This window comes from Geotrypetes seraphini, chromosome 8 (genome assembly GCF_902459505.1).
Source record: "Geotrypetes seraphini chromosome 8, aGeoSer1.1, whole genome shotgun sequence".
NCBI classification, from domain to species: domain Eukaryota; kingdom Metazoa; phylum Chordata; class Amphibia; order Gymnophiona; family Dermophiidae; genus Geotrypetes; species Geotrypetes seraphini.
In genome coordinates this window covers 124,743,408-124,768,049 of record NC_047091.1, presented here as the reverse complement: position 1 = coordinate 124,768,049, position 24,642 = coordinate 124,743,408, and the positions used below count along the sequence as shown (strand labels likewise).

Sequence of the window (24,642 nt, the reverse complement as noted above, 5' to 3'; positions counted from 1 at the left end):
CAGTGAAGCTGTACACTCCTGTTTCAGTTCAACTTTTTTGTGTGAATCTGCATTTTCCCATCTGAAAATGACAGAGTACACAACATTCCAACATGGCAGATGAACATCTCCAGGATTCCTTCAGACTGGCCCTCACGCAATATTCACCCAACTTCAAAAAGCTGGTGGATGAAGTGCAGGCACTAATGAGCAAGAGCGAAATATTAAAGATTGTACACGATCTGCCTGGCTCAATACTCAACCTAGATTTAACTCAATAAAAGTTAAGGCAGTTAAAGAAAGTTAATATTCAATAAAACTTTAAGAAAAAAATGTACTTTCCATTTCCCCTCGCAGTTCTTACTGGAGCTTAATTTGCTTAACAACTGACCACATCCAAGTAAATGACAGAAGGTTCATTAAAAATGGGGGGGGGGGGGTAAATCCTTAAACTTTATTGGGTTAAAATTTAATTTGAAACTAATTTGAAACTTTAATTTTCATGGTGGTAGATCACCAGCACTTTTGGCCAGAGAAAGTAGATCATGACCTGTTCGAAGTTGGACATGCTTGCCATACATTTTCTTCTATACCACGAGTTTCGACAAGAATTCAATGCAGTTTACAACAAGATTTTTAACCAGTGGTCATGAACAATGAATTACAGGTTTCAAGAAATAGAAATGTTTTCACACAAAGATTGTGGAAGTCTAAGAAAGGAACCCTCCACATTAATCAATTGGAACTTCAAGGAAGTGTTGTCTGGTTGAGAACATCTGGAAGAAGTAGGAAAGCAGTTGTCAAAACTGAAAGGAGCTATTGTAAGTGCAACACTCCATTTTGTAAGAAAAGTAAGTAAAAGTAAGAGGAAAAGAAGGCCACAGGCAAAAAGTTAAGAGAGGATGGTTAAGTAGTCAGGAAAGCAAAGTTGCAAATGGAAGAGAAAAATAGGTGACAGTAAAATGAGGGGACAAGGAATTTTTTTAGATATATCAGTGATAGGAAGAAGTACAAAAGTGTCATTGTGAGACTCAAAGGTGAAGGGAAGAAATATGTAGAAGTAGATAAAGATAAGGCTAAATTGCTTAATTGTGTTCACAGCTGAAGCACAGAGAATGGGACTGCAGAAGAAAAACACAAATAGGACTGGAGGTGTGATAGACCCTTTTCAATTTAGAGTATTACATCCAAGAGTACTGAAGGAACTTAGGGAAGTTCTGGTGGCTTCGCTGGCTGATCTTTTTAGTGCTTCTCTAGAGTTGGGAGTAGTACCAGAGGACTGGAGAATGATGGATGTGGTCCCTCTGCACAAAAGTGGAAGTAAGGAAGAAGTAGGGAAATACAGGCTGGTAAGTCTGTGGTAAATAAATTAATGGAAACACTTTTAAAATAGATAATAGTGGCATTTCTGGAATCCAGTGTATTACAGCAGTGTTTCTCAAATTGGTCTTGGAGTACCGCCTTGCCAGTCAGGTTTACAGGATATCCACAATGAATAGGCATGAGATTGGTTTGCATACATTACCTTCATTGTATGCAAATCTTTTCCATGCATATTAATTGTGGATATCTTGAAAATTCAACTGGCAAGGGATTACTCCAGGACCAATTTGAGAAACGCTGGATTACAGGACCTGAGACAACATGGATTCAATAGAGACAGGTCTTATCAGACAAATCTGATCAATTTCTTTGACTGGGTGACTAGAGAATTGGATGGAGGGAGAGCACTAGATGTGGTGTGTTTAGATTTTAGCAAAGCCTTTGACAGTGATCCACACAAGCATCTAATAAATAAACTGAGTGCCCTCCATATGGGCCTTAAAGTGACGGACTGGGTCAGGGACTGGATGAATGGAAGACGACAGAGTAGTGGTCAATGGAGATTTCATTCAGGTTTATGAAGGAAGGATCCAGACCTCTTTATACCGTAAGCCGGTTACACGTAACACTATTCTCCATTACGATAGCTTCCACCCTTTTAAACTGAGATTCAATCTTCCTATAGCCCAATTCTTACGGGCGCGTAGGGTCTGTTCTTCGTTAGAGGAATACAAAATACAGGCAGATCTGTTAACTGACAGATTTCGTAAAAGGGGCTATCCGGAGAAATCTATTCGCCAAGCCTATCTAAGGGCTAGATTTGCCCAGAGGGAGTTACTTTTGGGCGAGCCAGGGGACCCCGAGGGGGATACTCACGAACCATTGACGTGCGTACTCCCTTACTCTAAGGCTACCAAATTGATGGTGGGGTACCTACGTCAACACTGGCATATAGTACAGCTCCATTCATCTTTGAGCGAGTTTCCTCGGATAGCGTATTCAAGAGGAAGAACTTTGGGACAAAGATTTGACCCTTTGAAATATGGTAAGAGGGGTGAGAGGGTGAAAGGTTACCATAGCCCCTGCGGCAAATGCCAGTGGTGCTCCTCTACCATCATAGGGGATGTGTGGAGGGTTCCGGGTAGGTCATTGAGTCTATATTCTAACACGCTTACGGATTGTACATCACAGGACGTGGTATATGCGATTGTGTGCCCATGTGAGTTGATTTACATTGGTAGGACCAACCGTAAGATTAAAATTAGACTGAATGAGCATAAATCACGCATTATTAACAACGTTACTCAGGCCCCTTTAGTTGCACACTGGCATAGGTATAATCATGGGGTGGATCATCTTAGATGGCGAGTGATTAAGAGGGTTATGGGGAGGGAGGGTGGGAAGGATTTGCAGAGATTAAATGAGGTAGAACAGAGATTGATTTTCACTCTAGATACAGTAGAACCACGGGGAGAGATTGACTGGATTACGCTGATTGGAGGATGATTGGACCAATGGGTTTCCTGGGGGGAGTGGTTATGTTAATTTATGTATTTAAATGTGGATCGAGGACGCCGGCGCCATCTTTCACAGACTTTGTACTTGCGAGTCGGATGACTACGGCGACCTCGGTGAGTTAGAGAAAAGAGATTCACATAGTGATTTATATGGTTTTGGGGGGGTGGTATTGTGTTGAGAAAAGTCTCATTACAGCTGCCCTAAGTATTCTGGTTTTACTTTTATACAGGGAGACCCTTGAGACAGCACGGAATGTGCGAAACATGTCGGGTCAGACTCCCAGGTCCAGCTGTGTATAGAAGTTAAGTATACACTCTTATACACTTTTATACCATTTCATTCATTGTAAAAAAAGAAACAAAAAACATATATATGAATATAATCACAGCAGTGAACAACGAATTACCTATGATGAGGCACCACGGAAATCTCCCGCTTTAGAAATCATTATAGCGGTGGAGTGGTGGGACTGAGGTTTTTCGGTTAAGATTCCTACATTGAAATACACCAACCTAGTCCTTTTTGTTTATGCATACCATTTGAACCACTGGCATCTACTCATCTTAAGTTTTTAACTTAGAAATTGATCTTCTTGATATCTGTCACTTCTGCTTATTGAGTGAGTGAAGTTCAAGCACTTGTTTGTGACCCACCTGTTATAGTGTTTCATCATGACAAGGTGGTTCTCAGAACTCATCCTAAATTCCTTCCCAAGGAAGTTACAGCATTTCATCTGAATCAATCCATTGTGCTTCCTGTCTTCTTTCCAAAGCCTCATTCTCTCCCTGGAGAAACTGCTCTTCATACATTGGACTGTAAGCATACATTGGCTTACTATTTTAGAAAAAACCAAGCCACACAGAACTCCACTTCAACTGTTCATCTCTTTTGACCCTAATGGGTTGGACCTACCTGTAACCAAGAAAACTATTTCCACATGGATAGCGGCCTGTGTTTCCTTCTGCAATGCTCAAGCTGGGCTGCAGCTTGAAGGACATGTTACAGCGCACAAAGTCCAAGCTATGACAGCATCAGTGACTTTTTTGCATTACACTCCTATTGAAGATATTTGCAAAGTAGCTACTTGGTTCTCAATAGTGCTGCCCGAATCAGGAAAAAAAATTTCGATTCAATTCAATTGAGCCTATTGAATCGATTTTTCGATTCAATTCGATTTTCCTGCCCAATTGGGTGGTTTTTTTCCAAACATCCTGGTGGGTTTATTTTATAGTCTCTTCACCCCCTTTGCCCTCTCCTACCCACACTGGTTCTGTGGTGTAAACAAAATAAGCAAACAAAAAATACTTTTCCTCTCTCTATTAAATCCTAGCTCATGTTTGCGGTCCAACAACAGCTCTGGAAGGATACACATTTCAAATCTGACATATTGTAATCACAAAACAGAAAATACAATTTTTTTCCCTTCCTTTTGTTGTCTGGTCATTTTTCAAATCATGTTGGTCCCATGTTGGTCTGGTTGTCTTCTGATCAGGCTCTCCTTCTTTCTTCTTTCTCCGTGCTAACCATCCATCTTCCATCTCTGTCCTCCCCTTCTGTTTCCCTTTCCTACCCCGGAGGTCTGGCATCTTTCCTTTTTTTCATTTCCATCGCCCCGCAGCTGCAGCAATGGATCCCACCATTCACAGATCCACCATCTCTCCTTTTCTCATCTACCCTTTCATCCAGCATCTCTCTTCTGTGTCCCTATTCTCCTCTCCAGTACTGTCCCCCTTGTGTTCCTATGCTCCCTCCATGCCCAGCATCTTATCTCTCCCCATATCCAGCTTCTTCTTTCTCTCTTCCTTACTTCCTGTATCCCCTTTCCCAGGTACAGGCTTTCTCCTGCCATCCTGCACCCTGCCCACCTACTTTGGAGCATTATCTGTCCCTCTTGTACCCTTCCCCTTGTGGTCTTGCATTTCTTTCTCCCTCTCTCCATTAGTCCAGCACCTCTCCTCTGCTTTCCTTCCCCTCTTTTTGATTTAGTCTCTCTCTTCCCTTCACTTCACCCCAGGTCTGGCATCTCCCCTCCCCTCTCTTACTCCTTCCTTTTCCTCCCTCGGCACAGACCTGCCTCCCTGCCATGAAGGCCTGCTCCCCCAATGAAGGCCTGCTCCCACGCCACGAAGGCACTTTTTCTCCTCCTCCCCGCCACGAAGGCCTACTTCCCCCACGAAGGCCTGCTCTCCCCTGCCGCGAAGGCACTCTTTCTCCTCCTCTCCACCGCGAACGAACGCCTGCTCCCCCCACAAGCCTGCACCTGCCCCACTGTTACCTCCTTAAGGCTAATAGGGCAGCCTGCAGGCTCGCTGGTGTTATAGCGATCCCTGTAGCTGCCCGTGGTCCTCAGCGGCACGTTCTCTCTGCCGCGATCCTGCCCCTGATGTCAGAGCAGGGGCAGGACGTAGCAGAAAGAACGTGCCGCTGAGGATAATGGGCAGCTGCAGGGATCGCTATAATACCAGTGAGCCAGCAGGCTGCCCTATTAGCCTTAAGGAGGTAAGAGCATGGAAGCTGGGGGAGGCAAGAGCGGGCAAGTGGGGGGAGGCCTTTCTGACTGACCCTCCCCCCTCAAGCAGGAGCAGCAGCGGACGGCCAGCAAGAGGCAGCGCTGCAGCTCCTGCTTTAGGAAGGCATGGGGGGAAAGGTCGGCCATTGAATCGGGAAGCCGATTTTTTAAAAAATTGAATCGATTCGAATCGATTCACCTGATTCGAATTGGTGAATCGATTCGAATCGTGAATAGGGCAGCATTAGTTCTCAATCCACACATTTACATCTCACTACTGTCTAGAATCCTATTCCAGACGAAATGATCATTTTGGCCAAGCAATTTTACAGAATTTATTTTCTTCCTAATGGCAAACTCTCTCGCCATCCCATTCAGTAAGCTAGGGAGTCCCACATTTGAGAATATACTGCCTGCTTGTCCAAGGATAAAGCTTGTCCAATTACTTACCGTAAACATGTAATATCCAGGGATAGCAGGCAGATATTCTCATATCCCTCCCACCTTCCCTGGTTGGCTTCTTAGCTTGTTTAGGAAACTGAAGAACCACAAGCCAATGTCAGGCGGGAAGGCACTCGCACATGTGTGGTGAGGGCAATCTCGAAGCTTCATAAGAATTTTTTAAATATTTTTTTTATTTATAATTTTCAGCAACAAATACAAGAAAATAAAACTTCTTGTGAGAGAAATACAGCAATAATAAAGTTTACAAATTATAATTTTAAACAAAAAATGAAAAGTAGAATAATTTTATATCCTTCCTTAGACCACAAGATAACAGGGGGGGGGGGGGTTAAGGCCAGAATATATGAGAATAAATTTCTTAATCATTAAGGCAAAATATTAAAGGAAAGGTTTAACACAGGTATGCTTTCTTGTGATTCACTTCGTCAACTTCAGGCTATCTTTTTCAGCTCCAGATAAGATTTTAAATGGTCAGGGAGAAAAAAATACATATTTAGTTTGGGCATACTTCACTATACAGTTGCAAGGATATGCTAATAAAAAAGATGCTCCCAGGGATATTACTTCATGTCTTAAAGAAAGAAACCGTTTCCTTCTTTCTTGGGTCACCTTTATTACATCTAAGTATGCCCATATTCTCTTGCCATAAAACAAATTTTTAGAAAACTTAATGTATAATTTCATAAATGAGTCCAAGTCTTGTTGGAATATGAAGGATATCAATAATGTTGTTCTCAGTGTTGAATCAGCAATAGATTCCTCTAGGATAGCGGATATATTTTTAACATCAGTTCGTAAAGATTGCATATTCTCCCCTTCCAAAGCCTCCTGGGACTTTTTTGCAGAAAGTGGAAGATAATAAATCTTGTTTAATGGAGGAATAAATTCTGAATAATATTTCAAAGTTTCAAGTTTATTTAAAATTTCTTGTACCGCCCAATCAACCTTCTAGGTGGTGTACAAAATCATAAAAACATACTTTAGCTAAAATACAAATTTAAGCTGACAAAACATCACCAAACAGTAACAATAACTTATGAAGACTTTTAAAAACAAAGACAATCAGGAACAAAGGGTAAAAAGGCAAGAACAACAATAGTCAAAGTAAAAGAGAACAATTAGGGAAAAAACAATAGGAGGGGCTGCTATAAATAATGTTGAACTCAATTGCCCTTAAAAGGACAGTTAGGTCTCGAAGGCATCAAGAAAGAGAAATGTCTTTAGCTTCGTCTTAAAATTATTAAGAATTGATTCTTCACGTAAGTAATTTGGGATACTATTCCAGAGAGAAGGGGCGGTAACAGAGAAGATAGTAGACCTCATTGTATTTTTTAAACATTTCATAAGGAGAAATCCTTGGAGACTTAGGAAAGTTCAAAACTCTCACATTCAACCTTCAGTTGTAATTTTCAATATTCTCTATTTTCCGATGTATAAATTCACTATCCTTTATTGCAGCTGTTTTGTAAGCTTGTATTGATTGGACCTCATTTTGTAATTTCCCAATTCAATTTTTAGTTTCAGTATTTGACTGTTCAAAAGTTTTAGTTAGATTATACAGTTTGGCTCCAAGAGCCTTTACCTCTTCAGTTGTGTTCGTTGTGGCAATGTCCAATTTCTGGAGCGTCTTAAAGATTGCAGCTAAAGTGTCCTCTCTGACAGGAGAAAACTCCCCAATGCTGGTCTGCATCGGCAGAAGCTCATCTACCATGAAGCCTTCCTCCGTGGCTGGATCGGGTGCACTCTCGGCTCTTTTTCCTTCCACTTCCAGGGCAGCTGCCTCGGCTTGGCAGAGAGGTGGGATGTCCGGCAGGCGAGAACAAGGTCTTCTGTCCCAGCGAGAATGAGCCTTCTCTACTCATTTTCACAGCGGGAGTCAAATCGCCTGTTCCAGAGCAAACCGCTGGCAGGTAATGCTCCAGTGTGCGCTGTGAGAGGGCAGATGAGGAGGTTGAAGAGGTAGGCACCCTCACACTACCCTTCCTTTTCTTATGTGGCATTTTTGTGGAAAAAGTTTCCATTTTCTCAGTCGGGCAGCGCGCTTCTTCACAGCTACCTGAGCGTTCTTAACACTGCCAGACTAGCAACGCCATCTTGGCCACTCTTCTTAAGAAGTTTAAAGTGACAGTACACTTTTAGCACTGTCTGAACTGGGCTCCTTGGATGATGTCACCCAAGTGAGAATATCTGCCTGCTGCCCCTGGATAACACCTGTTACAATAAGTAATTATGCTTTTTTTTAGTAGATTCATAGTGTGCACGTTTCAGCCCAGACAGAACAATAGGAAGTTATTTTTAAGCACTGTTCTCATGGTATTCTCCTGAACTGTATAGAACAGTGCAGGAGTTCTGAACATTGGCCTGATAAGTGATCAATAGCCACAGTGATTCAAGCAAGTGTTTTTTGGATGGATCTGGAGGTCTTTCCTTGGCCACGTCCCACCTCCTCTAATAAAGCTTCCTGTTTCCATGCAGACAAGATGCAGAGATGCAATCGAGGGAAGGCCCAGGATTCAGCCAAATGCTGCCTGCTTGATTCACTGTGGCTACTGATTGCCTGTCAAGATACAGGAGAGGGATTGGTGGATGGGGGAGGGAGAGGCATTGGATGGACCACGAATTTATAAAGATCTGCTTATCATACAGCAAAATGAGTCTACATTCTGATATTCTGAAAATATAACCAAGTATTTGAGATATACGGGGCAATTTTCAAAAGTATTTAATCAGTAAATATGTGAGAGCGTTAGATGAGGGAAAGAAATCCTGTCATATATTTCCTTCCTCCTTGGAAATTGTCTGATTATATTCTGGGCAGGTCATGGATAATGGGCCATATATCCGATAGATCTTGGATTACTGGTCAGATGAATCAAATGGATTGTAGGTCAGCTTGCATGACCCATTGCATAGTTTGACATTATTCCCAGCTGGACACAGTGCAGCCTCTCACTCAGCTGCCCTCCCCCCTTTCTGTGCCATCATATCTTGCTGGTCATACAATGCAGCTTCTGATCCCCTTTGCTCGTCACATTATTCCTTGCTAATCATTCATTGCAGTCTCTGACACCCTTAACTGGTTATATTATTCCCTGCTGGACATAGTGAAACTCTGGACCTCTTTTCCTATTACATTATTTTCTGTTGGACAAACTCTGTAGCCATTGACCTCCTATTCCTTCACACTATTCCCTTTTGGACATGCATACATTACAGCCTCTGACCCTCTGAGCCACTGCACTATTCCCTGCAAGGAAATGGTAAGTGAGCAGTTGTATTGATTTAGGATTATTGCTCTCCAGCCTTCTATCTGCTGCAGTTGCTAGGTAAATAATTGTTGCCATGGACACACTGGATTTATCAATGAATGCACAGCCAGATCATAGCAGCAAACAGTGCTAGAATATATGGAGTTTCTCCTTAGGCTCTCCACTGGAACATCCATAATGCTGAGGCTGGGGACTGGATTAGAAAGAGACCACAGTGCTTCTTAAAACAGCAATACCAGTTCTGTTTTGTTCTCTGTTTATGTTAGTCTCAATTCCCTCTTATTAGCATGTGAGAATGGAACTCTGTCTTTGTTATGACCTATGTTTTAAGAAGTGGAAGAATAGCCTAGTTAGTGGTTAGAACCAGAGAATCCAGTGTTCAGATCCTTGAACAAATCACTTTACCCTTTGTTGTCTCAGGTAGAAATAGAATGTATAGAAACATAGAAAGTGACGGCAGATAAGGGCCAAGGCCCATCAAGTCTGCCCACACCAATGACCCTCCCGTACCTCCCTCTGTGAAGAGATTCCACCTGTTGATCCCATTTAGTTTTAAAATCAGGCATACTGCTGGCCTCAATTACCTGTATCGGAAGACCATTCCATCAATCCACCACCCTCTCGGTGAAGAAGTATTTCCTGGTGTCGCAATGCAATGTCCCTCCCCTGATTTTCCACGGATGCCCTCGTGTTGACGTGGGCTCCTTGAAGAAGATATCCTCCCCCACCTCGATACGGCGCGTGAGGTATTTGAATGTTTCAATCATGTCTCCCCTCTCCCTGCGTTCCTCTAGTGAGTAGAGCTGCAATTTATTTAGCTGTTCCTCATACGGGAGATCCCTGAGCCCTGTGACCATCCATGTGGCCATTCGCTGGACCGATTCAAGTCTCAGCACATCTTTGCGGTAATGTGGTCTGCAGAATTGTACACAGTATTCCAGATGGGGTCTCACCATGGACCTATATAATGGTATTATGACTTCGGGCTTACGGCTAACGAAACTCCTGCGTATGCAACCTATGATTTGTCTGGCCTTAGATGAAGCTTTCTCCACTTGAGTAGCAGTCTTCATGTCCTCACTGATGATTACTCCTAAGTTTCGTTCCGTTACAGTTCTCTCTAGGATCTCACCATTAAGAGTGTAAGTCTTGCATGGATTTTTGTTGCCAAGGTGCATGACCTTGCATTTTTTGGCGTTGAAACTTAATTGCCAGGTCCTGGACCAATGCTCCAGTAGGAGAAGGTCGTGCGTCATACTGTCGGTCTTGGATTTAATGTCAGGCCCTGTTGTGTTCTTGCCTACTATATTGCATAGTTTGGCTTCATCGGCGAATAACGTTAATTTACCCTGAAGCCCCTCAGCCAAGTCCCTTATGAAGATGTTGAATAAGATTGGGCCCAAGACCGAGCCCTGCGGTACTCCACTGATCACCTCTGTCGTTTCGGAGGGGGAGCCATTCACCACCACCCTCTGAAGTCTACCTCCTAGCCAGTCCCCCACCCATGTAGTCAAGGTATCACCCAAACCTATAGAGCTCATCTTGCTCAACAACCTGCGGTGTGGTACGCTATCAAATGCTTTGCTGAAATCCAAGTACACGATGTCCAGGGACTCCCCAATATCCAGCTTCCTCGTCACCCAGTCAAAGAAGCTGATCAGGTTGGATTGACAAGACCTCCCCTATGTGAACCCATGTTGACGGGGATCTCGCAGATTCCCCTCGTTCAGGATCGTATCCAATTGGTGTTTGATTAGAGTTTCCATTAGTTTGCTCACTATTGATGTGAGACTCACTGGTCTGTAGTTCGTAACTTCCGTCCTGCATCCTTTTTTGTGGAATGGAATGACATTAGCCGTTTTCCAGTCTAGCGGGACTCTTCCTGTGCTAAGGGAGAGATTGAAGAGTGTGGATAGCGGTTTCGCCAAGGTGTCACTTAACTCCCTGAGTACTCTGGGGTGTAGGTTGTCTGGCCCCATTGCTTTGTCAACCTTGAGTTTGGATAGTTCACTGTAGACACTGCTGGGCGTAAACTCGAAGTTGCAAAACGGGTCTATCGAGCTATCCCCTGTCGGTAGCTGAGGGCCGGATCCCGGCGCCTCATGGGTGAAGACTGAGCAAAAGCATTCATTTGACAGTTTAGCTTTTTCGGAGTCTGATTCTACATAGTTCCCGTCTGGTTTCCTAAGGCGTACTATCCCTCCTGTGTTCCTGTTTCTGTCACTAATATACCTAAAGAATGCTTTATCGCCCTTTTTGATGTTCTTTGCTAGATTCTCCTCCATCTGGAATTTGGCCTCTCTGACTGCCGTTTTGACGGCTCTTGACTTGGCCAGATAGTCTTCCCTGGAGTCCTGCTTCCCTGAATGTTTGTAGGAGATGAATGCTCTTTTCTTCTCTTTTATGAGGTTGGAGATCTCCGTAGAGAACCACTGCGGTTTAATTTTTCTTCGTCGTTTACTTACTGATTTTATAAATCGGTTTGTTGCTTCTTGTATGGTAGCTTTCAGTGTTGACCACATTTCCTCTACATTATCTGTCTCTGCTTGGTTTTGCAGCGACTGATGGATGAAATCCCCCATGTTCTCGAAGTTGGTGTCCTTGAAGCTGAGGACCTTAGTTAATGTGTTAGATTTGGTGAAACCTTTTCTGAGGTTGAACCACACCATGTTGTGGTCACTGGATGCCAACGTGTCTCCCACCGAGACCTCTGTGACACTTTCTCCGTTGGTAAGTATTAGGTCTAGAATCGCCTGATCCCTAGTTGGCTCCAAAACCATTTGCTTGAGTCTTGCTCCCTTTATAGAGTTTAATAGCCTTCTGCTGCTGCCGGTCGCAGAGGAAAGTGTGTTCCAATTCACATCAGGCATATTGAAGTCACCCAACAATACTGTGTCCCCACGCAAGGTGATATTCTCTATGTCCTCAATTAATTCCATATCAAGGTCATCCTGTTGTCTTGGAGGTCTGTATGCTATGCCAAGGTACAGGCATTTGTCCTTTCCCCTGGCCAAATTTACCCAAAGGGATTCCCCTGTGTACCTAACGTCTGTGATTCTGGTAACTTTGATGTCATCTTTGGCATATAGTGCTACCCCTCCTCCCATTTTGCCCTCCCTGTCTCGGCGAAACAAATTGTAACCCGGTATGACCATGTCCCACCCGTGGGAGTCCGTGAGCCAGGTCTCGGATATCGCCACCACATCTAGGTCGGCGTCCCTCATTTCCGTCTCCAATTCCAGAATCTTGTTGCCCAAACTGTGGGCATTGACGTACATAGCCCTCCAAATCTTAGGTTTGTTATGGCTATGTAGTGATATCCCCGATTGAGCTCCATCGACTCCTTTAGTATTGTTTGCAATGTGTGTATTCCCCCTAGACCCTGAATCACAGTGTGAACTTACCCCGGACTCGAAAATGTGAGTATCCCCCCCCCCCCCCGAGTCCGGGGTAAGTTCACACTGTGATTCAGGGTCTAAGGGGAATGCCCTATGTAGACAAGAAAATAGTTAGTGAATCTGAATGTAACTCACCTTGAGCTATCAATGAAAGCCCTGAGCTAAATCTAAAAAAATAAAAATCTGCAACCAGCTGGGTCTCTCTTCAGCATGGAAAATCATATTTGAGACTGCTGGAGGCAGCCTGGCTACCTCCTATGGTCAGCAGTGATTCTGGATATTTAATGCTGGGGCCATATCCAGCCACTGACATTGAATATCCAGATCACAATTCACTGCCTTGGACTTAACTGGGCAAGTTGATATTCAGCAGCCAGCCAGCTAAGGCAAAGTAGTGAAAGACAGACCTGCTTTTTGAGGGGTCTATCTAGCCGCTAGCCTTAGCCACTGAATATTGGCAGTGATAGGGTTACCATATGTAATGACACACAAACCCAGGTGAATGCCCCTGCCCCCATTCCACTTCCAGCCACGTAACCCCAAAGTTTTGTCTCTTTTCCTGATCTCCAGCATGTGTGGATTCGTGTGACGTCATCCGCACATGTTTGTTAAGGCCCTCCAGACACGGCCAGAGCTCGGAGCTTTCCAAAACCCAGCCAAACTGCTAGGTTTTGGAAAGTCTATCCAGAAAAGAAGACATGTCCAGGTTTTCCCAGAAGACTGGTAACTCTAGGCATGGTCCAGTTATGTCACGCAACAGATAAGCAGGATGTTCAGTGGGAGATAACAAGCTATCTCCCACTGAATAGTTTAGCCGGTCAAACGATACTTAGCAAGCTGGGAACAGTCCTGCAGAGTATCAGGGGAAAGTATCCAACTGTACATCAGAGCAAACATTTAAACAACAAACCTTTACAGAATCTATATATAGCTGACATGGCACTATCTTGAAGGCCAGAGTCTGGTACTAAAAGAGGCAGGTAAGAGGGTAAAACATAGAAAAGGGCCAAGAAGATACAACAGCATGTGTAATAAAACAAGATCTGAAGTTAAAAAAAAAAAAAACAACCAGCAACAACTCTGAATTATTTAAAACCTGACTCTTGTATCTTCAAGGCAACCAAGCAAGACAGGGTAGCTAAAGAGGAGCAGATCACAATGACAGCAGAGAAAAGAGAAGAATGTGGGTCTTCTGGCCAGAACATCACCTGTGGATTTGGAGAGATGCTGAGGCAACGAAACCCTCATCTGCATGCTCCAAGAGAAGCTGAAGAAATGCACTGGCTATCTAAGGGGTTTTGGTCCTCAGTACAGATAACCTAGGAAGCTATATGCTCCTTCCCCATTCCTTCAGACTTTAATAAGTACACAAACAACACTTTGGCATACAAGATCTCAGCTTTATTAGCTGTATCCATTCAATCCTTTCCTGAGCCAAGACCCTCACATTACATTATTTTGGTATACCAGCAACCAGCCCACCATGCCATTCCTGAGCTATTCAGTACCTTTCCAAATCCCCCTGCAAGTTAAGGGTGAGAGGGTGAGAGCAGGAATGGAGGGCAAGCTGTATTTCCCCTTTTTAAGCCTTACCAGCAGTCCACCTCTTGGTTGATCAGTTCCGCCCTAGACCATCCCTAGCCAGTTGCTGAATAGCATGGGGTAGCCATCCTTAGCAGACAGAGAAGGTGGGTAGGAGGCCCTCTCCACTCATTCCCCTTTCAAGGGAGGACAGAGGCAACAGTACCAGGTTATTCTCATCTACCTGTGCACTTTGGCCTAAGGGCTCCTAGTACAAGGAAAAATAAAAGCTCAGCGGTCAGGCAACACATCATTGATAGACTATTGCAATTCTTTTTATGCAGGATTTCCTCTAATCGCTCTCAAAAGATTACAACTTATTCAATCAACGATTGTTAAACTCCTTTACTCGGCACACCATTTTTATCATATCACTCCCTTAAGCAAGAACATTTGTCTGCTTGAACATGATACTAAGATCTATAAGAAAGGATGCATGAACTAAGAAAATCTGTGGCAAGCTCGAATGCTGCTTGGCAACTAACTGCCTAATGTTCAAAGTGATTTAAACAGCCAAAAGAGGCTCCAGGATGTCTAAATTGCTTCTCTGGGGCTAACTGAGAATATTCAGTGGCACTTAACTGGATTGTGCTGCTGAATATCCCTGGCTAGCACCCCAGAAAGGAGTTTGTGAGTGTCCTCAGATGCCGTCTGGAGATCCTGGTCAGGGGTTCCCCCCTGAATTCATCAATATGATTTTTGAAGCTTACATAATTAACAAGGGCCACATGGAACCCTCGGGGATTGTGACCCTGATGGCACCAGGGGTTTCCCCCCTCCCCCACAAGAGTGCAATTACATAAGAACATAAGAACTGCCATCTCCGGATCAGACCCATGGTCCATCGAGTCCGGCGATCCGCACACGCGGAGGCCCTATCAGGTATATACCTGATGTAGTTTTAGTCACCCATAACCCTCTATGCCTCTCATAAGGAGATGTGCATCTAATTTGCCTTTGAATCCTAGCACAGTGGATTCCTTAATAACCTCCTTTGGGAGAGCATCAACAGTGCTATGTGCAAGATGGGAAGGTTCAGTCTGAGGAAGAATAGGACGAAATGGGCTCTATTTCAATGCCATTACTCTCCCAGTCAGGGTTCTCCATAGCAGGAGATGCTGCTTCATCTCTAGGGGGGCTGGATCCGGATCTGGTGGAGGCCCCTGATCTTGAGGACAACCCATTGTGCGGAGCCTGTTTAAGCCTTCAGCATTTTGGGAGGTGATCATGGAATCCCTCCAGGAATTAAACATAGAGACTCTAAAGTCCTTCGCTTATGAGCAGCACAAAGGCACAAACAGATATACCTACTATCCCTCTTGCTATAATGTAACCTTCCTCTACAATGTGATGTAACTATTTCCTCATGATGCCGCATGGGCCTTTTTGTCTTGTAAATTTCCTAGAATCTGTTTTCCCTTTCACCAAGACATTACCAAAATGCTCATGGACAAGTTTCAAGTTTATTGTATATTTGATTAATCGCTTACTCAAATTTCTAAGCGATGTACATATCTTTAAAATTACAAATAATGCAGGGGACAACAAAAACAAATAGACACTAAACAAACATAACAAATTATTGATTAGCAGTATATATGAAAATCAGTATATATGAAAATCAGGGGTGGGAAATTTCATGGCAACACCAGGAAGTTCTTCTTCACCGAAAGGGTGGTCGATCATTGGAATGAACTTCCACCTCAGGTGATTCAGGCCAGCAGCGTGAAGGATTTTAAAAGGAAATGGGATACACATGTGGGATCTCTAGGGGGGTAAATTCAAGGGGGTAGGGTTGTTGGAGTGGGCAGACTTGATGGGCTGTGGCCCTTTTCTGCCATCATCTTCTATGTTTCTATGTTTCTATAAACAGTAAAAACGAAGGGAAAGAATGGGTAGAGATGGGAGGATCCAGAGGGGCCTCTTCGGGTGGCAAAGCTGTGTCCGATGGATGTGGAATTTAACCAGCTCTGTGTTCTTCTGAAAGTAGATTCACCAGTGTTGCAGCTTACAAAGCGTACCTCCCATCCCGTTGAAGGCAGCATAGTATTAAAGATGACCAGGAACACAGGCTGGATTTTGTTCACAAGAAATTCTTTGAGTCTATGGCCTCAATTTTGAAAGCAGCTGTGGTGGTGTCTTTTGTCTCCCAAGCTTGCCACTCCAAGTTGTGCCAAGATCCAGAGACTATTGTCAGAAGGGATCTCCAGTTTTTAGTGTCTGTAGTGGATTGTGTAGCTGATGCTCTGTATGACCTTTCAGAATCATGAGCAAAATGTCTGCTTATTCCATTTCCACTCGCAGGATGCTATGGACCAGACAGTGAGCAGGGGATTTCTCCTCTAAGGCAACCTTGAGTAAATTACCATTTAAGGGACATTTACTCTTTGGGAAAGGTCTGGATGATCTTATGGCCAGTGTGCAGGATCACAAGCCGAAGTCTTTACCAGACAACAGACCTCGAGCCCCTAGAGCAGGGGTGTCAAATGTCGGTCCTTGAGTGCCGCAATCCAGTCGGGCTTTCAGGATTGTGTGAAAGGATGAGAAAGTGCAAATGTTCATTGGACCCTTTCCCAACTTATTTATTTCTTAATATCTCCTCTCAATCTATAACGTGACTAACTACCTTTCTGAACTTTTCTCTGGAAAACGGATACTTTTCATATTCTATGGGACAAATAACACTTACTCCCCTTCTAAAAAAAAGTAGATTTAGATCCTACAATTCCTTCTCATTATCACCCAATTGCCAATATACCTTTATTGACAAAAATGTTAGAATCAATTGTAGCCGGTCAACTTACTGACTATCTAGAGAAATTTTCCTTACTTTAATCATTCCAACATGGGTTTCGTTCTAATTTTACTGATTCTACTGATTTTTCGTCTTTCAAAAATTCAACAAATTCATCTCCAAAATAAATATTTTATTCTACTTCAGTTTGCTCTTTCTGCAGTGTTTGATGTAGTCCATCATGGTATTCTTCAGTTGCTTTCACGCATTGGTCTCCACCAGGCAGTTTTGGACTGGTTCTCTAAATTTCTTTTGTACCATTCTTATTCAGTGAACTTTGAAGGTAATACTTCTAACTCCTGGCAGCCTCCCTATGGGGTTCCTCAGGGTTCCCCACTTTCTCCAATTTTATTCAATCTTTACATGACTACCCTGAATATCCTTAATTTGTCATCCTGGGAAACTTTATTCACTTATGCAGATGACATTTTAATACTGATAGAGATAGATACGGACACTATTGACCTAGTATCTAAAGTAAATCTCTGTATATCAAAACTTCAAACCTAAGCCACAGTCTGTCCGGATAAAGCTTAATATCACTAAAACCAAATTATTATGGTTAGCCCCAAAATTGGATTGTCTTCCTCTTTCTGTAGCTTTGGTTTCTGGATCCTCTCTACAGATTGAGTTTTCTGCTAAGGTTTTGGGAGTCCTCCTTGACTCATCTCTCTCTTTTAAGGATCAAATTAACTCTGTGGTCAAGAAATGTTTCTTTAACCTGTGTTTATTGAGGAAGGTTAGACATCTCTTTCATCATCGATATTTTTCCATTTTAGTTCAGTCAATTATATTATATTATCTCAATTATTGCAATGTTATCTACCTCAGTAGCACAAAAACTTGTCTTTATAGACTGCAATTGATTCAAAATACTGCTACGAAATTGATCTTTGGGAAACGTAAATTTGATCATATGACTCCATTGCTCCAGAGTCTCCATTGGCTCCTGGTTTATTTCAGAGTTCAATTCAAATGTGCTTGTGTTGTCTTTAAAATCCTATATGGTATCTTTACTCCTCTCCTTCCTTTATCTTGGAACATTTACAGATTCTCCTTTGCAAGAGGTAATCAACAATTTAAATTATCTCTTCCTTCCAAGAAGGGGATTAAAGGAGTCAAGATTTTTAGTCAATCTCTGATTTTTAAGTTCTCTCAACTTTGGAATGATCTTCCATTTCTTTTCAGGAGTTCTGGCTCATTTCAATTTTTTCGTAAATCTTTATAAACCACTTTATTTGCTAAACACTTTAAAAATTAATCTTCTGAAACTTAGTCTTATTCTTTATGGTTTTTATTTGTTAACTATTGTAAACCAAGTCGAGCTTTCTTGGAATGATGTCTTGGTATATAAAACCAAGCTTTGATTAGATTAGATTAGATTAGATGAGATCTATTAACATACAATGAAAGCAGTGCATGCAAATAGATCTCATGCATATTCATTGGGAAAATCCTGAAAAAACCCAACTGGATTGTGGCCCTTGAGGACTGACATTTGACATCCCTGCCCTAGAGGGTCAGGTTGTTCAGGCCTCCAGATGATATTGCCACTTCCTTTGGGCCAGAGATCCTTTAAAAATTCCATACAAGGATTTTTTTTTTTTTGGGGGGGGGCAGGCATCCCCAATCTTCAGGATCCTGCTCCACCACAACTGCCAAGAAGTAGTTATGATGCCAAGCCATCAGCCGAGCCTCCATGTTTTAGAGGGAGGTTATCAGCCTATTGGGAAGCATGGGCAGAAATTATCATGGATCACTGGGTGCTGGACATTATATGGGAGGGGTACAAGCTTGAGTTCTTTCATCCCCTCCTGGACCTTTTTCTAGACTCTCTGGCTGGGAGGCCGGAAATGAGCATCCAAAGTCATAGCAGAAGTGCAAAGATAGCTGGATCTGCAAACCATAGAGCCTGTACCAGAGGAAGACTCAGGCTCTGGTAGATACTCTATATAGTTCATAGTGTCCAAGAGAGGCTCAGAAGACGAGGCCAATTCTAGACTTCAAAGCAAAACTCACATAAAATCATAAAATGCATCAGCCATATAATCTGTTCCAGCCAAAAGAATTTGTGTACCATGACTGACGGAGGCACGAAGACGCAACTGGCACCCTGTGAGACACTGCTGAGTCTCCTAAGGGTGACAAACAGCCTATATTTGACCCCTGCTTAATAGAAGGTGAGACCATGTCAGGGACGGTCCTGAGCTCCAGAGAAAACTATGCAAGCTGGCTAACTGGTACCCAGTGGGATCGGCCTGTCAGCTGCAGACCGAAAACTTTATATTCTAAAGCAGGTAGAGCTTTGAAATCACTCCAAGTACCAAAATTCTCCAAAATGGGACATAATTACACCAAATAAAAATAATAAAATGGGGAGAGCAGAACAAACACCCCTATAGGCACGCGTGCAGAAGGAAAGAACTATAGTTGGAGCTAGAGAACCCAGTGAAGTACAGCAGAGGCAGAGTGAAAAATCCAGAGTGCATTCCTTCTGCAGCAGCACGTGGCTATGGGGAAATAACCCATCTGTCTAGAATGTATCACCTATTGCATTGGAAAAGGAAGATGTAATGTCTATAGTATACACTGTTGGCTCCCAGTTACTTGGGGGAAGTGAAGGACAAAAACTCAGAACTCCCTCAAATAACGAGTCTAGTAAAATTATTGTGCAATGTTTTGAGTTTATAAACAAGGAATATATTATGCAACAAGCCCAACAGAATCCATACTTGATATTCAATGAGACCTCCGTGAAAGGTTATCAGAACATTTTGGCCTTAACTTTGCAGAAAGATAAGAAAATCAAACCAGTCCTGGATAAACTTATTAAGGAGAAACTTTGTTATAAGGTGAGTGTTCCCTTTTTCCTTGTGTTTTACACAGCAGGGAAAATACACAGAACTCTTTCCCTTGATGAAACATGGAAGATTTTGCAAGAGTCTGGTTTGGACACATCAGATCATCTTCCAAACCTGTTAGTGTCATCTGTAAGAGATAAGATTCAACAGTGGTGGTGATTCTTTGGCAAGGCTAAGAAGATATGCAGTGCTGTAGCCAAGGACTCCTTGTGAAGTGTACTTTCATTCTTCTGAATCAGTCTTGAGCTAGCCAAATTAGGCCTTCCTCCCCTCACTTGGAAATGTGACTATACTTTCTAATCCTATTCCCAGGGGACCTATTCCTGCATAGACCGCATATTGTTGGATAAAACCTTAACTTACAGTGGTTACAATTCTAATATTGGTAACATCACTATCTCTAACCATGTTTCTAGTTGGGTGATAATCCTGGACCTTAGATAGATTGAGAAGGAAAATCATTGAGTGCTTAACAATATTCTGTTACTGGATAAAACCACATGTAAACAATTCAGGGTAGCCCTTAATGAATACTTAGAGGGTATTATTAAGCATGCTGCAGTTGATGTTTTTTAAGCTGTTGACAGCTGTGGACTGAGTTAAGTCTGGATATCCAATGCCAGGCCATGTTCAGACTCTGGCACTGACTATCCAAGTAAATTCAGTCACCTGAAAATTAACAGGGCACTGGCCAATATCCAGATCTTTTTCCAGTTAGCTCAGTGGATAAAGTTTGGATAGCCTTTTTGCTTGGGTTACCAGTTTTTTAAAGTAAAAAAAGAGGATGTGGCCCCGCCAGGACAAACTGCCAGGTTTTGGAAATCTGTCCAGGCACCCGGACAGTCCTCTAAAAAGAAAGCATGGGAGGAGCTTGGACAAGATGGCAGCCTGATGTTTCTACAACGCTGTCGCATCTTAGAAGGAGTTTAATGGTTAAAAAAAAATCAAAGACCAAGGACTTTTCCATCTGAACCTGGGTATGTAGCTGTGTTACCTGGCCCGATGGAACGTTTTGTGGAATGTGGACCTGGGCACCTGGAGGAAATGTCCTTGGCAGAAGGCGGGAGTCAAGTAGAGGATCTCCAGGCCTCAATCAAATCTCTCTCCAGATTGGCGAAGTCTTCTGAATCAGCCGCAGCTCTGCACCATGTCATTAGCAGTGCCAAGAGATGAGAGCGAGGTTGCTCTGTTTCAGAGCCGAGCGGTGAAGGGAAAGCCCGTGGCAGTAGCAGAACTATTCACATCGCTGGATTCAGCTGTTAGTGGATTGATATAGTTGGAAGAAGGAAGGCAGGACTCGACTCTAATTCCCTTAATTTCGGATACTGTGAGTACTGGGAAATTTGGTTCAGAAATGACTCTGACTCCAAAACAGAGCAGAGGTCAGCTGTGTTTAACTTGGAAACAATTTGGGAGGCTATTCAGTTGCGTACCTAGGGTATGTGGCACCCGGGGCCCATCATTTTTTGACACCCCCCATGTAAAAAAATATTTTTTGTAATAACCATGAAAAATAAATGGTCATAATAGAAACAGGCAGTGAAAATTTTCTTTTATTGAACCATTAATCCAAACATAACATAAATTATGTCTGAATTGTCATGACATCAGAAGTACATATGGAGTAGTTGCAGGTGATGCTTGGGACAGTTCTGATTGTGTTAGTTCGATTTTATTTGTTTTTTGAATAGAAGGGTTTTTATTTCTTTTTTGAAGGTTTTGTAGTTTGTGGTTGAGGTCAATAGGTTGTAGAGTTGGGGGTCGAGTGTTAGGAGGTTGTCGAACAGTTTTTTTTCTTTTGACGATTTTAGTTGGAGGGTGTGTGAATGGTGCGTGAGTTCTTCTATGTCTGGTTGAGGTGGATTTAATTATTTAGCTGAAGAAATTAGTTACTTCCCCCCCCCAATCCACACACATTAATTCTCTTCCATTTTTGTTCCCATTATAAAAAAACACTGATAAGTTCCCAGAAAAAAAAAATACATAAAAATAAGAAGTGAAAACAAAGGCCCCTACAGATGAGAACTTAACATAAGAATAGCCTAACTGGGTCAGACCAATGGTCCATCATGCCCAGTAGCCCATTCTCATGGTAACCAACCCAAAGAGTAGAAACATTTCATGCCACCGATCCAGGGCAAGCAGACACTTCCCCCATGTCTTAATTACAGACTATGGACTTTTCCTCCAGGAATCTGTCCAAACTTTTCTTAAAATCAGCAACGCTATTTGCTTTTACCATAACTTCTGGCCACTTCATTTTTAAGCTTAGATCTTTCCTTCCAAACAGAGACCTTGCTAGATGTCAAATACAGAAAGAACAAGGTAACTTCACAAGGACTTAGCTGTGCAGGAAATGTGAATCTCCTCATACACCCACCATATAGTGCAAAAATGTGCAAAGGTCTGGTTTTTTCTTTCGATCACTACATAGCCTAATGCCACACAAGCAGCGCTGTTACAAACATATTCTGAAGGTCAATGCTAAGGTTAACAAAGTTTCCTTCCTTGGACTACAAGGAGATACTGACAAACCACTGTAAGAGATCCCAAAACAACTATCCAGGCACAACACCCAAAGACCCACTCAGTGTGTGAACCAGTTGAGTGGAGTGGACTAACTGGGGGGTGGAAATGGGCCCGGAGTTTGCTCAGCAGAATTTCCCAGACCACCTCTTCCTCTCAACACATTGACACTCTGCCGCCACCACCACCACCATTAGGAACACCTCACCGGGTAGGCCAGCAATGCTTATAAACTTTATAAAACACATTATTATATTTTCTTATAAAGCACATATTTTAACTGAACTCTCTGACATCCTCAGCCTTGCCATTCACAAAAATAGAAGGAAGAAAAGTTCCTGTTTCCTGCTGTCTCATGTTCCCGGCCTATACAATATTTTTCTTCTGCAGACCCTTCAAAAGTCTGACCAGATCCTCGTTTCACTTGCATTATAAAGTACTGAGGATGCCATCTCTCTCCAATCCCAGGTCCTAAAGTCTAAGACAGTAGCGCAAACTAGTGCTGCCCGATTCAAGAAGAAAAAAAAAATTTCTATTCGATTCAGCCTATTGAATTGATTTTTCGTTTCAACTTTCCTGCCCAATTGGGTGTTTCTTTGTTTTTTTTCAAACATCCTGGTGGGTTCATTTTATAGCTTTTTCACCCCCCTTTGGCTTCTCCTAACCACACTGGCGCTTTGGTGTAAATAAAATAAACAAACAAAAAGGACTTTTACTCTCTGTTAAATCCTAGCTCACGTTTGCGGTCTAACACCAGCTCTGGCAGGATACACATTTCAAATCTGACATATTGTAATCACAAAACAGAAAATAAAATTAGTTTTTCTACCTTTTGTTGTCTGGTTATTTTTCAAATCTTGTTGGTCCAAAGCTCTGGTTGTCTTCTGATAACTTGCTTGCCAGGGTCTCCTTCTTCCTTCTTTCTGCATGCTAACCATCCATCTGCCATCTCTGTCCTCCTCGTTTCCCTTCTTTCCCCAGGAGGTCTGGCATCTATCCTTTTTTCGCCTCCCTCCACAGATCCATCTTTTCTTAACTACCCTTTCATCCAGCATCTCTCCCTCCTTCCCCATCACCCCAGGGTCCACCATCTCTCCCTTTCTTTTCCCAACTACCCTCCTATTCAGTATCTCTATCCCCCCTCCACACCATCCCTTGTGTCCAACTTCTCTCCCTTTCTGTTCCTTCCCTCTCTAAAAACCATGGTTCATCATCTCTCTCCCTCTTCTCTATTTTCATACCCATTATTTCTTCTCACCCAAAGTCCAGCATATGCGCATCTCTTTGAACCCCCCCATTCCCTCCGTGTATTTCTACACCAGGGCCCCCCTCCCTGAAGGCCTGTCCCCCCTTAAAGGTATGCATCCCACCTCCGAAAGCCTGTACTCCCCCCTGAAGGCCTGCACCCCCCCCGAAGGCCTACACCCACCCTTGAAGGCCTGCACCCCCCCTTGAAGGCCTGCCTGCCTGCCTGCCTGATCCTCTTGAAGGCCTATCCCCCCCTTGAAGGCCTGTACCCCCCGAAAGCCTGTGCCCCCCTTGAAGGCCTGCCTGCCCCCCCCTTGAAGGCATGTCCCTCCCTTGAAAGCCTGCCTACCTGTCTCCCCCCTTGAAGGCCTGTCCCTCCCTTGAAAGCCTGCCTGCCTGTCCCCCCCCCGAAGGCCTGTCCCCCCTTTGAAAGCCTGCCTGCCTGTCTCCCCTTTGAAGGCCTGCCTGTTCCCCCCCCTTGAAGGCCTGCCTGCCTGTCTGTCACCTCCCCCTCACCCTTGAAGGCCTGCCTGCCTGCCCGCCCCACCCCGAAGGACCGCTCGCCCCTCTGGCCTCCCTGCACCACCTATGAAGCAGCCCGCAGCGGGATCGCGATGTCAGCGATCCCTGCGCTGCTTCAGAGCTGCTTCCTCCACCGCGGTCCCGCCCCTCCTCTGACATCAGAGGAGGGGTGGGACCGCGGCGCAGGAAGCAGCGCCGAAGCAGTTCAGAGATCGCTGACATCGCGATCCCACTGCGGGCTGCTTCATAGGTGGTGCAGGGAGGCCAGGGGGACGAGCGGTCCTTCGGGGGTGGGGGGGACTGAATGGCAAGACCGGGAGCACCCCCTCAGGGCTTGCACCTAGGCAGACCGCCCCCCCCCCCTTAGTACGCTACTAAGGCTATTTCAGCTTTGCAGGTCTCTCTGGGAACTCGAATACAATAAATATATTCTCACTATATAGGAATGTTATATGAATCTGTTATTACAAAAGAAAAAGTGAAAGACTTGGAAAACAAAATTGTGGATTATACATCTAGATGGAAACAGTAGAAACACAGGGTCAAACCTGGATAAGAGACAGTGGGAATATCCACTATAAATTGGAGATCCTAGAAAATACCATCAGATGACATAACCTCAGATTAATAAATTTTTCTAAAGCATATT

General features: G+C 43.5%; 1 protein-coding gene across 4 annotated transcripts in view; it reads left to right on the top strand.

The window, feature by feature from the left end:
- The window catches only part of LOC117364690, a 195,761-nt gene that overhangs the window by 111,280 nt on the left and 59,839 nt on the right, over window positions 1-24,642 (top strand). For 3 of the 4 annotated variants that reach the window (XM_033954170.1, XM_033954171.1, XM_033954169.1), the window contains one exon: window positions 7,457-7,704. The exons of the other annotated variant lie outside the window; for it this stretch is intronic. In XM_033954170.1, the coding sequence (XP_033810061.1) occupies window positions 7,457-7,704 (248 nt within the window). The remainder of the gene's footprint in view (window positions 1-7,456; window positions 7,705-24,642) is intronic. 4 annotated transcript variants of the gene reach the window in all.